This window comes from Pelophylax lessonae (genome assembly GCF_965119305.1).
Source record: "Pelophylax lessonae genome assembly, chromosome: 1".
NCBI lineage: Eukaryota > Metazoa > Chordata > Amphibia > Anura > Ranidae > Pelophylax > Pelophylax lessonae.
Window position 1 is genome coordinate 130,964,818 of NC_138768.1, and position 13,080 is coordinate 130,977,897.

Sequence of the window (13,080 nt, forward strand, 5' to 3'; positions counted from 1 at the left end):
GGTCTGGCTGTACCAGATGTCCGAGTCTATTATCTTGCAGCACATATGAGCAGGATATTGGATTGGTGGCATCATTCAGAAAATAAACTTTGGGTACAAATTGAACAGACTCAAACAGAAATAGACTTAAAGAGGGCGATATGGGTCTACCAGTGGTTGCCTAAGGAGTTGAAAAATCACCCAATAATAGGAAATACACTGCGGATATGCTCGCATCCGAGCATATATAGTAAACTAACGAAGAAGGAATCACCTTTATTTCCAATATTAGGGAATCCGCAGTTTACTCCGGGGTTAGACTCCAGAAGCTTTATACAGCTGAGAGAAAAGAAACAGGAACAGGCCTCATCATTTCTTATACAAAATAACTGGGTTTCGATCAGTGAATTGCTGGAGAGAGATGGTGCATATAGCTTATCTTTTTGGCAAGCAGCGCAACTACATCATTTCCTGGACTCCATACAGGATTCAGAGAAGTATGGTAGAGCATTAACAAAATTTGAAAAGCTATGTGTAGAACCAGGGAAACTACTACGTACACTGTCAATCTCCTACGATTTACTGATGGAACCAGAAGAGCAAGTTAAACCTCAGTGGGTGGGAAAGTGGGAGAAGGATTTAGGGTTTGAGTTAACAGAAGGGCAGGTGCAGAGAATAATGAGACTAACTTTTAAACCAGCAAGATGTACCAAGACTCAAGAGATGAACTATAAGTTCATGATGAGATGGTATATTACTCCTGAGAAATTGCATAATTGGTATCCAAGAGAAACCAGTGAATGCTGGAGATGTAAAAAAGAAATAGGTACGTGGTCCATATTCTCTGGACATGCACAGAAGTTAAACCCTTTTGGGGAAGAGTAAAGGAGGTAATCCAGAAATTTACTGAAAATAGAATAGAGGAAAAACCAGCCCTTTTTCTGCTGCACTTGTCGGATATACCGACAAAGAGTTACGAAAACTCGATCGTCCCATTTTTGATAAATGCAGCAAAGGCATGTATACCGAGTAATTGGAAAAAAGCACACCCCCCCTCGATAGGAGAATGGGTAAATAGAGTAGAGGAAATAAGGAGAATGGAGGAAATGATTGCATCCTCTCAGAATAGGCAGGGAAGATATAAGAAAATATGGGAGGAGTGGAGTCAATTCATAATCTCGGAAGAAGGGAAACAACTTACAATAGGATAAAGTAATCTGGAAAAACTTATTGATTGCTTTGACCACTTGAACATTGGCTATGGATGGAGGGGCGAGGGGGGGAGAGAGAGGAGGAGAGAAAAACTTATGGGGGTTTTCCTTTTTTTTTTTTTTTTTTTTGGGTTTTGATAGGGAGGGAGGGAGGGAGGGAAGAGAGAAAAAATGTAGGAATATAAGAGGTAAAAAGTGGAAGAGGAAGATTAAATTACGTGTTAAAAAATGTTGTAAATTTCACTTTGAAGTAATGTTTGTATTTTGTTTTTTGTATGAATATTCCTGAATAAAAATTTCATATTAAAAAAAAAAAAAAAAAAGCAGTGTAGACATGAGGGGTGGGAAAAAACGCAGCTGCGCATAAAGCAACGCAGTACCCACATCAGAGAAAGGAACCTTACCAAAGCAAGAGAACCAACCTGGCAACAGGAAAACGTGCTCAACAGGAGCAACAACCCAGGAAGAACAAGTAACTCAGGGGTAAAAACACCCCAACAGCCAAGGGCCCAAACAAGGGACCCTAAGGCACTGCCGCACTAAGAACTTTACGGCCAAAGGAAGCATCTGCCGATGCCTGAACATCCACTTTGTAAAATTTTGAGAAGGTGTGAACGGACGACCAAGTCGCCGCCTTACATACCTGGGCCACAGAAGCCTGATGACGATAGGCCCAAGACATACTCAGAGATCTGGTAGAGTGCGCCTTCACAGGGAAAGGAGGAACCTTCCCCCTCAAAGCATAGGCATTATCCAAGTGAATCACCAAGTAGGGAGAGCTGCAGGACAAAGCCGCCAGCTCCGACACCCTGCGAGCCGAAGTGATCGCCACCAAAAAAGCAACCTTCTTGGACAACAGAAACAACGAGATCTCCCTGATCTTTTCAAAGGGAGCCTGTTGTAACACGGACAGAACCAAGTTCAAGTCCCATGGGGGCAAAGGTTCCCTCCTAGGAGGGGCCAAATGTCGCACCCCCTGAACAAAGGCGCTAATCAATGAATTAGACGCCACTGGGCGCTGAAAAAGAACGGCCAGCGCAGAAATCTGACCCTTAATTGTGGCCAGCGCCAAACGCTGGTCCACACCAGTTTGGAGGAAAGCCAACACTCTCGACACCGAGTATGAGCGAGGAGAATACCCCCTGGACTCACACCAGGCAAAGTACGCTTTCCAAGTACGGTAGTAAATTTTTCCCGAAGAGGCTTTTCTAGCCTTGATCAAAGTGGGAATGACCTCAGGGGAGAGACCCCTATCCTTCAGGACCTGGCTTTCAACAGCCAGGCCGTTAAAGCCAGCGACTGTAAAGCAGGATGGAATATCGGCCCTTGAGACAGAAGGTTGTCCCGAAGCGGCAGACGCCACGGAGCGTCGACTGCCAGATTTACGAGGTCTGCGTACCAAGACCGGCGAGGCCAGTCCGGTGCCACCAGAATCACCGCGTGCGGTTCCGAGGCCAGTCTGCGAAGCAGCCTGGACAGCAGCTGAATCGGTGGAAAGGCATACATCAGACGATACTGATGCCAGGGCACCACTAACGCGTCTGAGGCATCTGCCCGAGGATCACGCGTCCTTGCCACGAACCTTTCCACCTTGTTGTTCAGACGAGACGCGAACAGGTCCACATCTGGAAGACCCCACTTCACGCACAACATCTGGAAGACATCCGGGTGAAGGGACCATTCCCCCTGGTCCAGGGTCTGGCGACTCAGATAGTCCGCCTGCCAGTTCTCCACCCCCGGAATGTGTACAGCCGTTATCGCCGGGACATGCGTCTCGGCCCACGACAGAATGCTGTTTACTTCCCGAGCAGCACGGGCACTCCTGGTGCCACCTTGATGGTTGATGTAGGCCACTGCTGTGGCATTGTCCGTCTGAACCCGAACCGGACGGCCCTGAAGCCGTTCCGACCAACGCAGAAGGCAAAGTTTTATCGCTCGCAATTCCAGAATGTTGATCGGAAGGGAGGATTCCTCCTCCGACCAAGTTCCCTGGGCGGACAGAATGCCCAGAACACCACCCCAGCCCGACAGGCTGGCATCCGTGTTGATCACCGTCCACGACAAGGGACGAAAGGACTTGCCCCCCGACACCGCTGGGGATTGGAGCCACCACAAAAGACCCCTTCGGGTGTGGCGGCTCAACGAAAGCTGCCGATCCAGAGATTGTGGATGCCCGTCCCACTTGGCCAAGAGCTCCGCCTGAAGACCCCGCGTGTGAAACTGGGCGAAGGGAATCGCCTCGAAAGCCGAGACCATTAGACCCAGACATCTCATACATGTCCGGAGGGACGAGCACTGTGTTCCTGAGGGACCTGACCTCGTCCTGAAGTGTCCGGAGCTTGTCTTCCGGCAGGAAGACCTTCGCTTGAGCAGAGTCCAGGATCATCCCCAGGTAGGGAAGACGAACCGACGGACACAACGTTGATTTTGGAAAATTTATCGTCCAACCAAACTCCTGCAGAGTCTGCATCGTGGTGGACAGGTCGTTCACCAGGCCCTGACTGGTCGCAGACCGAAGCAAGATATAGTCCAGATATCCCAAGACAGAGACGCCCTGGGCTCTCAATAAAGCCAGGACCGGCGCAAGCACCTTGGTGAAAACCCGCGGAGCCGAAGCGAGACCGAAGGGTAACGCCACGAATTGGTAGTGATCCTCCACAATGGCGAATCGAAGGTACCTCTGGTGACCCTCGAAAATGGGGATGTGAAGGTACGCATCCTTCAGATCGATGGAGGCCATGAATTCCCCCGGAACCAGGGCAGCCACCACTGAGCGCAGGGATTCCATGCGGAACTTGCGAACCCGCACAAAGCGGTTCAGAGTTTTCAAGACCAGAATCGGACGCACTTTGCCCTCCTTTCTGGGCACAGTGAACAGATTGGAGTAGAACCCCCGAAATCTGTCCCAATGAGGCACCGGAACCACCACTCCCTGGGCCCGCAGATCCCGCACCGCCAGGTGCAGATCCTTTAAACGCTCTGGAGACAGCTGAAGATTTGAGGGAAAAAATCTGCTCGGCGGCCGAGAGAGAAACTCGATCTTGTATCCAGATCGAACGATTTCCTGAACCCACTTGTCCCGAATGCGGGCCAGCCAGGGTTGAAGAAAACCGAGCAAACGTCCCCCCACCCCAGAACTGGGTGAGGGCGCCCCTTCAGGCCGAATTGGTATGGGCAGCGGACCCGGACTGGCCGGACTTCTGCTTACCTGCCCACGGCTTCTTCTGGGAGCCTTGGCCCTTGAAGGGCTTGCCCTTGTATTGCGACCGAAAGGCACGAAAGGACCCCTGAGAGGGCCTAAACGAGGTATTCTTCTTACCGCGAACAAACTTATTCTTGTGAGTTTGGGGTAAGAGAGTGCTCTTACCCCCGAAAAATCCCTTTATCAGAGAATCCAAAGACTCGCCAAAAAGGCGAGATCCCGCGTAGGGAAGATTAGCTAGAGTCTTGCGAGAAGATTGGTCAACCGACCAACATTTCAGCCATATCAGACGACGGTTCAACACCGCGACACTGGAGAGGCGTGCAGCCAAAGGGACTAAATCCAAGTCCGCATCGCACAAATACATGACACCCTGATGAATTTGATCCACCATAGCCAACGTTGTCGGCGGAGCAGAGTCAGCCACCAGGGTGCGCCTGAGCACCTGCGTCCAATCCGCAATAGCTTTGGCTGCCATAATGGAAGCAAAAATAGGCTTCAGTATAGAACCAGCAACCGTATAAGTATGACGGGCCAGAGACTCCAATCTCCTGTCCGTAGGGTCCCGGAACACCGGGGTATCCTCAGCAGGAATCGCAGTAGATTTATTCAAAACTGCCACCGCGTGATCCACCTGAGGCGGCACACACCAACGCTCATCAGTGGTGGGTGTAAACGGATAACGCAGCTTGAACTTACTTGGCACAGTAAAATGCTTCTTTAAATTGCGCCATTGCTCATCAACAGCGCGCTGAAATTCCGCAGGGCAGGGAAAAACCTGTGCTGATTTGCGTTTCCTTTTCGTCCCATAAGAGGACATCAAAGCAGGAGGACACGGTTCATCCTGCAGATGCAGTGTTTCCTTGATAGAAGTAATCAACTCATCCATGAGTGCAAGCTCTTCAGGCGAGCCAGGGGGAGAAGTATCAACTCCTTCTACCTCAGCCTCCCCCTCAGACCCCACAAGGTCCAGAGATGAACGAGACCCTGAGAAGGGCACTCCAGCCATAGCAGCCCCATCGCCCTCTGAATCAGAGGAAATGGATAACCTGGGCAGTTTTGCAGATCGCTCAGCCATTAGCATCTGCACCTGAGAAGCCAAGTTCGCTACAACAGCAGCCAGATCAGCCCCCTCGGGGGATGCAGCAGCCCCTTGGCCCCCCACCAAGGTGGGAGGAAACTTGCAATCCTGAGAATCCATGCCCCAGTATCAACTGAAATAAAGTACTGTCCCTTTAAGACCGCGGCGAGCGCAGCCCACCGCACACTACTGTATGCACCGACCCCTGCAGGGATAAGGAGCACTGAGCAAGGAAATACAGGATAAGGAAGGTAAAAACCTGGAGAGACCACACAGGCTGCTGCCAACGATCGCTGTTCCAGAGCAAAAGGAAGTGATGCAATGACTGACCGCCCTATATAGCCTATGAAGGCTTCACAAACATGGCCGCTCGGCTGAGGGAATCAAGGCAACAAGAAAATGGCGCCGACGTGCTTGCAGGAGCGATCGCCGCCAAAATGGCGGCGTTTGGCGCCAAAACACCGCACTGTAACACACAGGGCCGGTCATCACAGTTTGCCAAGAAAAAATGGCGGGCCGCATAGCATGTCTGAGCTCAGCCTGCCCCATACAGCAGAGCGGGAGAGCCCCCCCCGCAGCCCACAGAAAGGCAGCTATTCCACACAGGAATCTGACAGGGAGCTCAGCACTTACACAGACATGCAGGGTCACACAGTCACAGACTGACACCAAAACAGACAGGTCCCCACATAGAAATTTACTTACCAATCCGGATGGCGTGGCGAGCCTTCTCTAGCGACCAAACCGCTGTACTGAGGACAGGGAGTGTCGCAGCCAGGACGCAGTGGACTGCAGTGCGAAACCGCAAATAGCGTCCGGTGAGGTAGCCACCTCACAGGCAGCATCCCTGCAGCGAGCAGGGATGGGTCGTTCAATATGCCAGGAAAACCTGAGCTGAACGCTCGATGGCAGGCTGGGGAAACCCCTGGCCCTCAGCCCTGGGATCCAGGGTGGCCAGACCGAGACCCAGCTCCGCATGATCATCTTCATCCGAAGAAAAACTAAACTAATGCTGAGAAAAAAACAGCTAAGTAAAAGAAAGAGAAAAATACTTGAAATAAAATCAAATAGAGGATAGAAGGCTGAGACTGAAAGCCCCAGCACAGGAAACAGCCAGCCACTCCTAAGCTAGGCAATTGAAAACTGAGTTGAGAATGCTGGAAGCAGGGAGGTATTGACTGAGGGACCACCCCCTAGGGGTGTGATATGCTAAAAGCTTTGATATTAACAAATCTTGTTGCCTAGCTACTCCTGCGGAGCAAAGGTCAATTACCCCCATTAGTGAAGATTATGAAGTGGCGGCGACTGTTGGAGGACGTAAGAGAAAAACATTTTTGCTTGCAGATGATTGGATGATGAAAGTCAACAGATCTTTACTCTATTAACTAAGCTCTAATTTCCTTACAGAGTGCAACTGCACTTGCAAAGAGAACAGTCTATCTGCACTTGTCCTTCAACCTAGCTTGTTTTACTTAAAGCATATGTAAACCCTAACAATAAAGAATAATATGTAAATCATTTAACAATAAAACATGTTGAAATGTGCAAGTATTGCATACTGACATACACTTACCATTGTGAATGGCAAGTGCAAGGCTTCTGTCTGTGTTAACTTTATCCTCCTTCAACTCTTCTAGAATCCCCTTGTTTAGGCATATGTCCACATGTCTGTTAAAAGCTGTGAGGTCTGTGGTATCTTGTTGTTTATTGCACACTGGGCAGATGAGTGTGGACTCTTCCACACCCGCTGATGTGCTGGGTGGTGTGGATTTTATATGCTTGTCATTGGCTTTAGTAACTGCTTGCTTTTCTAACACCATACTATTTGAGATGCCCTCAGACATGTTTTTACTATTGCATTCTTTAAGATTCCTCTGTAAGGTTTGATCAGCCTGTATTGCACACAATGTATTTTTATCAATAACAAAGTCATACAAGTCATCACTTGGTGTTATTGCCATCATTTTGTTTTTAAGATTGTTTGCATGAATATCGTTTTCATTGCCCCCATTATTTGCAGTCAACTTTCTTTGAAAATGTTTTTCTTTGTTTGGCATTTCAAAGAAGCCAGAGGAAGGTGATTTACTTAAACATTCGTCAATATGCTTATTAAATCCCTCTAGGTCCCAATCTCCTTGCTTCATGAGGCAGATTGGACATGTGAAATCTGGCTTTTCTTCAGCATCGTCTGCACCAGGCTTGGGTTCTTCGCATACAGCAAATGTCACATTTTGGTCTTTGCTAGTACCAGCTGTTCCCATAGAACTTTGTAGCAATTCCTGCTGTCTGGCTGCTCGCTTCTGATTGAAGAAACTCTCCCTCTGAGGACACAGGGCTTGCCTTTCTTGGACTGCTTTTTCTGCGGCATCTGAACAAATTTTGTTTGCTGGTCTATTAGTGCACAAAAAACTGGTAATGCTCTTCTGGTGTTTTTTGTCTTCTTCTGATGTGAATCCCGAAACCCTTACACCTTCAAAAATGAAACAGTTAATAATTATTCAGTTTATATAAATAATTTTATATAATATTAGAATGTGGAGGAGGCACCCATGTTTTCTGAATACATATGCAAACTCTGCTTCTGATTTTTAGCACTACTAGTGGTTGTGTCTTACTGCATCCTCTCCCAATGCAAGTCAACTAAGGCCGGCCATAGACCGAGCAATTTTCTTTCCTGCAACCACAGGTTGCGGGAAAGAATGTTGACGGGGAAATCCCTCCTGTGAAGCCATTGTGTTCTACTGGCCAAGTTCTTTATGCTGAACCGGCTGAGATTCGAACTGTCAATGAATGGCATAAATGAAAACAATGCACTCTTCATATGGCTATCCCTAACTGTTGTTAAGCAGTTTGATAGATTATCTTCAATGTCCCCTAGTGTAGACATTTGTGGATTAAACACTAGAGACAGGGAAGATTATCTAATATTATGACTAACTGCTAAACAGCTGTTGAGACAGGATTAGATAGGAACCACGAAGGGAATGTGTTTTCTTCAGTCAAGTTGGCCATAAATGGCTCAATCTTTTTTGTTCAGTCAGCAGGCTTAAAAAAATAAAAAATTAAAAAAAAGGGAACCAATTCCAACATCTACGAATTCCAGGTGGATGTGGCAATCCTTCCTGCTTGCATTCTCATAGCGGTGGAGTCACCCTACACTGCTGCAACACTGAACTAAAGTTTTATCGATCTGTAGAACCACTTCCCTCAAACAGAACCGACCATAGATGGATTGAAATTTGCCTGCTCCCTGCTGAACTGACTACATTTTAGTCCATCTATGGCCAGCTTTAGTCGGCGGACTTACAGACTTATGCCAGCCATACTTTGATCCAAGCTAAACAGCTTGAATGGAGAAATCTGCACTGCCAGCTACAGTACTCAGACTGCCGAGGCATTCGTGATTGCCTGAATATCTTATCAGATGCAGTCGCTGTTCAGCAGACAGTTTTCCACCTGGCTCAATTGAATTTTGAGTAAGCTGGGTGGTACCAAAAGGGCCACTCATTGCTCAAATTTCGCCCGATTCAACAAGAACTGTACAAAACTCAAGTTGTGTATGGCTAGCTTCATTTTCTAAGGGGCAGTAAAACACAAGCACCCTTTAGCATGTTAAAGCACAATCATGAACATATACTGCACAGTGTACATAATTAAATTAAATAATGCATCTTAAAATTGATGTATGAAATTTTTAGGTTAATTCTACACTTATTAGGTCTGCAATTTTTGCAACATAGTAGTAGTTTTTTTTTTTATTTCTTATTTTAAGCAGTCTAAAGTTACATAAAAAAAAGTTACAATTGTCATGACAAGTTTGAACTAATTTTTTTTTAAGAACTAGTATGCAACATCTGAAATTTTTAACAGAATTTTACCCATCAGTCTAAGACGCAGAGGTTCTGGCGAAACTGCCTCAATCTCAGCTTTAAGAATGTCCTTGGCAACGCAGAAGATTTCTCCTTCTGTAGAGACTGTGTGGGATACAGTGGAAGCTCTCGTCTTTACCTCAAATTTGACATTTTTCAGTTTTAGAGTAACAGTTCTGCCCTATAACAAAGGAAGCAGCAGTCAGAATAGAATGCTATAAAGTCTACGGTGTGTTGATTTTGGCAGCCTGAGCCAAGTTCACATTCAGGTTAGAAGCTACGCTCGTAATAGGAACTGCTAGACGCACCCATTGCCTGAACTCAAACTGTTCTGAGGACCTGCCACAATACACCACCTAATGTTTAATAAATGGTTAGAAAACCTCAGCGGCTGATCCCCAAGACTCAGAGCAGGAAATAACTTTAAACAAATGTAGCCACAGCAGGAAATTCATAGATAAAATAAATATATTTTGATTTCTGGTTGTGAAGCTGGAAAATAATCAATGCTTGAAAAAAAAAAAAAAATACAACCTTTTACTTGCATTTCTTTTAAATAAAAAAGTGTGAAATGTACAATAGGGGCGGCACAGTGGTGTCGTGGTTAGCACATTCACCTAGCAGCAAGAGGGTCGCTGGTTCGAATCCCAACCACGATATACCTGCCTGGAGTTTGCATGTTCTCCCTGTGCCTGCGTGGGTTTTCTCCCGGTACTCCGGTTTCCTCCCACACTCCAAAGACATGCTGGTAGGTTAATTGGATCCTGTATATAAAATTGGCCTTACTATGTATGTATGAATTGGCCTTACTATGTATGTATGAATGTGAGTTAGGGGCCTTAGATTGTAAGCTCCTTGAGGGCAGGGACTGATGTGAATGTGCAATGTATATGTAAAGCGCTGCGTAAATTGACTGCGCTATATCAGAACCTGAAATAAAAATAAAATAAAATACAAAAGTCTATTTCCATTTAGGATTAAATAAAAATGTTATTGCATGTTACAATTTCTTCACCTATTAGCCTTAATATGCATTAAAACTTAAAAAATTTCCAAAACTGGCTGTATGGAAATACGCATTTTCTGGCGGGTAAAACCGTAAACACGTATGCATTGGCTTTACAACGTAAACACGTATGCATTGGCTAAAGTACAGTCAAAAAATGATTTTTGTCCATTTGCACAGTAAACAAAAGTTACCTCCAATGAAGTGTGCTCAATCTCTGGCTGTTGCAATGTTTGGTATACTTATTACTTTTATTCAGCCCACACTTTGCTGTCAGTGGAATTACGCTTAAAAGCTCAGGCTAATGATCACCTGCCTAGTAAAATTTACAAATATTCCAAATAGCCAACAGGAGACAGGGTAGTGGCAGAGAGCTTTCTGAAAAACAAGTTCTAAAAAGTATCCTGGGGCAGAAGGGTAACAGCATTATATTCAATTCTGTACAAAACTGTTAACTAGTACGTTGTAAATTAGTTCCTATATCCTTATGTAGTTAAATGGACATCTTGGCCCTTTTGCTAGAGATGCAATTGAAACCTTGCCACAAGTATAATTTTGTTTTGAAGGCCTTTGTTCAATGTCCCAGTCTTCACCTCTGTCACTTATAAATGATCATGATCACCAGCAAGGAGCCAATGTAAAGGTCTAAGCCCCTTCCTTGTAACCATGTATTTTTATAAACAGCCTGATTATGGAAATGCTGCTGCAGATTGACGTGCAATTCTTGTATACTCTCCCACAGGAGAAATATAATGTTCTGATGCTGACAGGTCCACTTTACCTTGACAGCTAGCTAAGAAACAAGAAATAACACCTTGCTTAGGGAATAGTTATATTTGCACCAAATGTGGATTGGTGAGTTCTTTAACCCCTTGGAGCCTAAGCCTTTTTCCTGAAACTTGTTGCTTACAAGCTAAAATCAGGAATTTGTGCTAGAAAATTACTTAGAACCCCAAACATTATATATATATATATATATATATATATATATATATATATATATATATATATATATATATATATATATATTTTTTTTTTTTTTTTTTTTTTTTTTCTAGCAGAGACCCTAGAGAATAAAATGGTGGTCATTGCAATATTTTATGTCACACTGTATTTGCACAGCAGTCTTTCAAATGCATTTTTATTTTTTATTTGAGGAAATACACTTTCATGAATTAACAAAATAATAAAACAGCACAGTTCGCCCAATGTTTTTTGTCTAATGTGAAAGATAATGTTACCTAACACGTCATGCTTTAAAATTGCGCACACTTGTGGAATTACGATAAACTATGGTACTTAAAAATCTCCATAGGCGACGTTTTAAAAATTTTAAACAGTTACCTGTTTGAAGTTACAGAGGAGGTTTAATGCTATAATTAATGCTCCCGCTCTAACAATCGCAGTGGAACCTCATATTTGTGGTTTGAACACTGCTGACATTTGTGGACGCAACTTACGTATGCATTCGCTTCTGCGGGATTGGGCGCTTTACATTTTTTTTTCTTATTTATTTTTTATGGGTTTTTTTTTTACACTGTCCCTTTAAATTTTTTTTATTTTTGATCACTTTTATTTCTGTCACAAGGAATGTAAACATCCCTTGTGACAGTAATAGGCAGTGACAGGTACTCTTTATGGCAGGATCTGGGGTCATTGAGACCCCAAATCCCTCATTTGCACTTAAAAGCATTTAAAACGCCAAGTTTGACTGTTTTAAATACTGTCCTTTTTTTAAATCTGGCGCCTTTAGGGCTCCAGTAAACAGAAAGTGATGACATTGCTTCCGGGTTACTAGATCCGAGACCCGATCAAAGCCGATTCCAGCTTTGTTCGAGTCCCCGGCCAGCTGGTGGATGTGCCAGCTGGTCGCTCAGGCCTCCCGGTGGGACAGGAGAGCCTGGGCGGGCGGCAGAAGGCAGCAGGGGATAGAACAACCCCTCCCGCTGCTTGTAATAACAGCCGAGCAGCTGATTAGCCACATTGGTTTTTATTACAAGAAAGCTGACGGTTGACTCTAAAAAAACGATACTGGGGTGAGGCCTGCAGCTGCAGGCCTTAGCCCGGTACAACCCCTTGAATCCGAAGCGAGCATATTTGCGTTACTTCGGTGTGAAAGGGTTTAACCCCCTCGAGTGGGGAAAGATTAGAAGATCTGCCGGGCTTTAATTGCTGTCTGCATGCCCACTGGCAAGATCTTCCCACACTCCCTGTCCTAGGTGAGAAGGATTCTTGCTTTCATAGGTGTGCACAGCCTATTGCATTAGGGTGTGCACCACAAAGCTCAAACACATATGTGTGTATATGTAAAGTGTAAATAACTGCGCTAAGCTAAACAAACAAAAAGCTGCAGCTGTAGTGGGAATCACTATAGATAGATATGTAAATAGAAGAGCTGCGCTACACAATTGATACACTGGAAAGTCAATCAGCAATGGTTCAGATGCTCATAGATCATAATAAATTCCAGGCAAATAACACAGATAAAGCATATGCATTAAAGTAGGACAGTCCAAAAATAAAGGATTCCAAAGTGCAGATGTAAAGATGGTAAATCCGCCACCAAAGATCACTTCTATCAGCCGCAGTGAAGCATGCTAGGGGTATGCGCTTACCAGATAGGAAAGGGTTAACAGCATTGTATACTCTCTATATAGCCAGCTGCAAAGGGAACACCTCTCCTGACCGGGTCCTGTTGGATACAGGGATCCGCCACCTCCAGCAGGCACAAA

The 13,080-nt window shown here is 45.2% G+C and overlaps 1 protein-coding gene across 3 annotated transcripts in view; it reads right to left on the reverse strand.

Moving 5' to 3' along the window:
- Window positions 1-13,080, reverse strand: part of POLK (DNA polymerase kappa) — a 221,908-nt gene that overhangs the window by 27,746 nt on the left and 181,082 nt on the right. For all 3 annotated transcript variants that reach the window (XM_082243874.1, XM_082243875.1, XM_082243876.1), the window contains exons 12-13: window positions 9,352-9,523; window positions 7,047-7,943 (exon numbers count right to left, since the gene is read on the reverse strand). In XM_082243874.1, coding sequence (XP_082100000.1) covers window positions 7,047-7,943; window positions 9,352-9,523 — 1,069 coding nt within the window. The remainder of the gene's footprint in view (window positions 1-7,046; window positions 7,944-9,351; window positions 9,524-13,080) is intronic.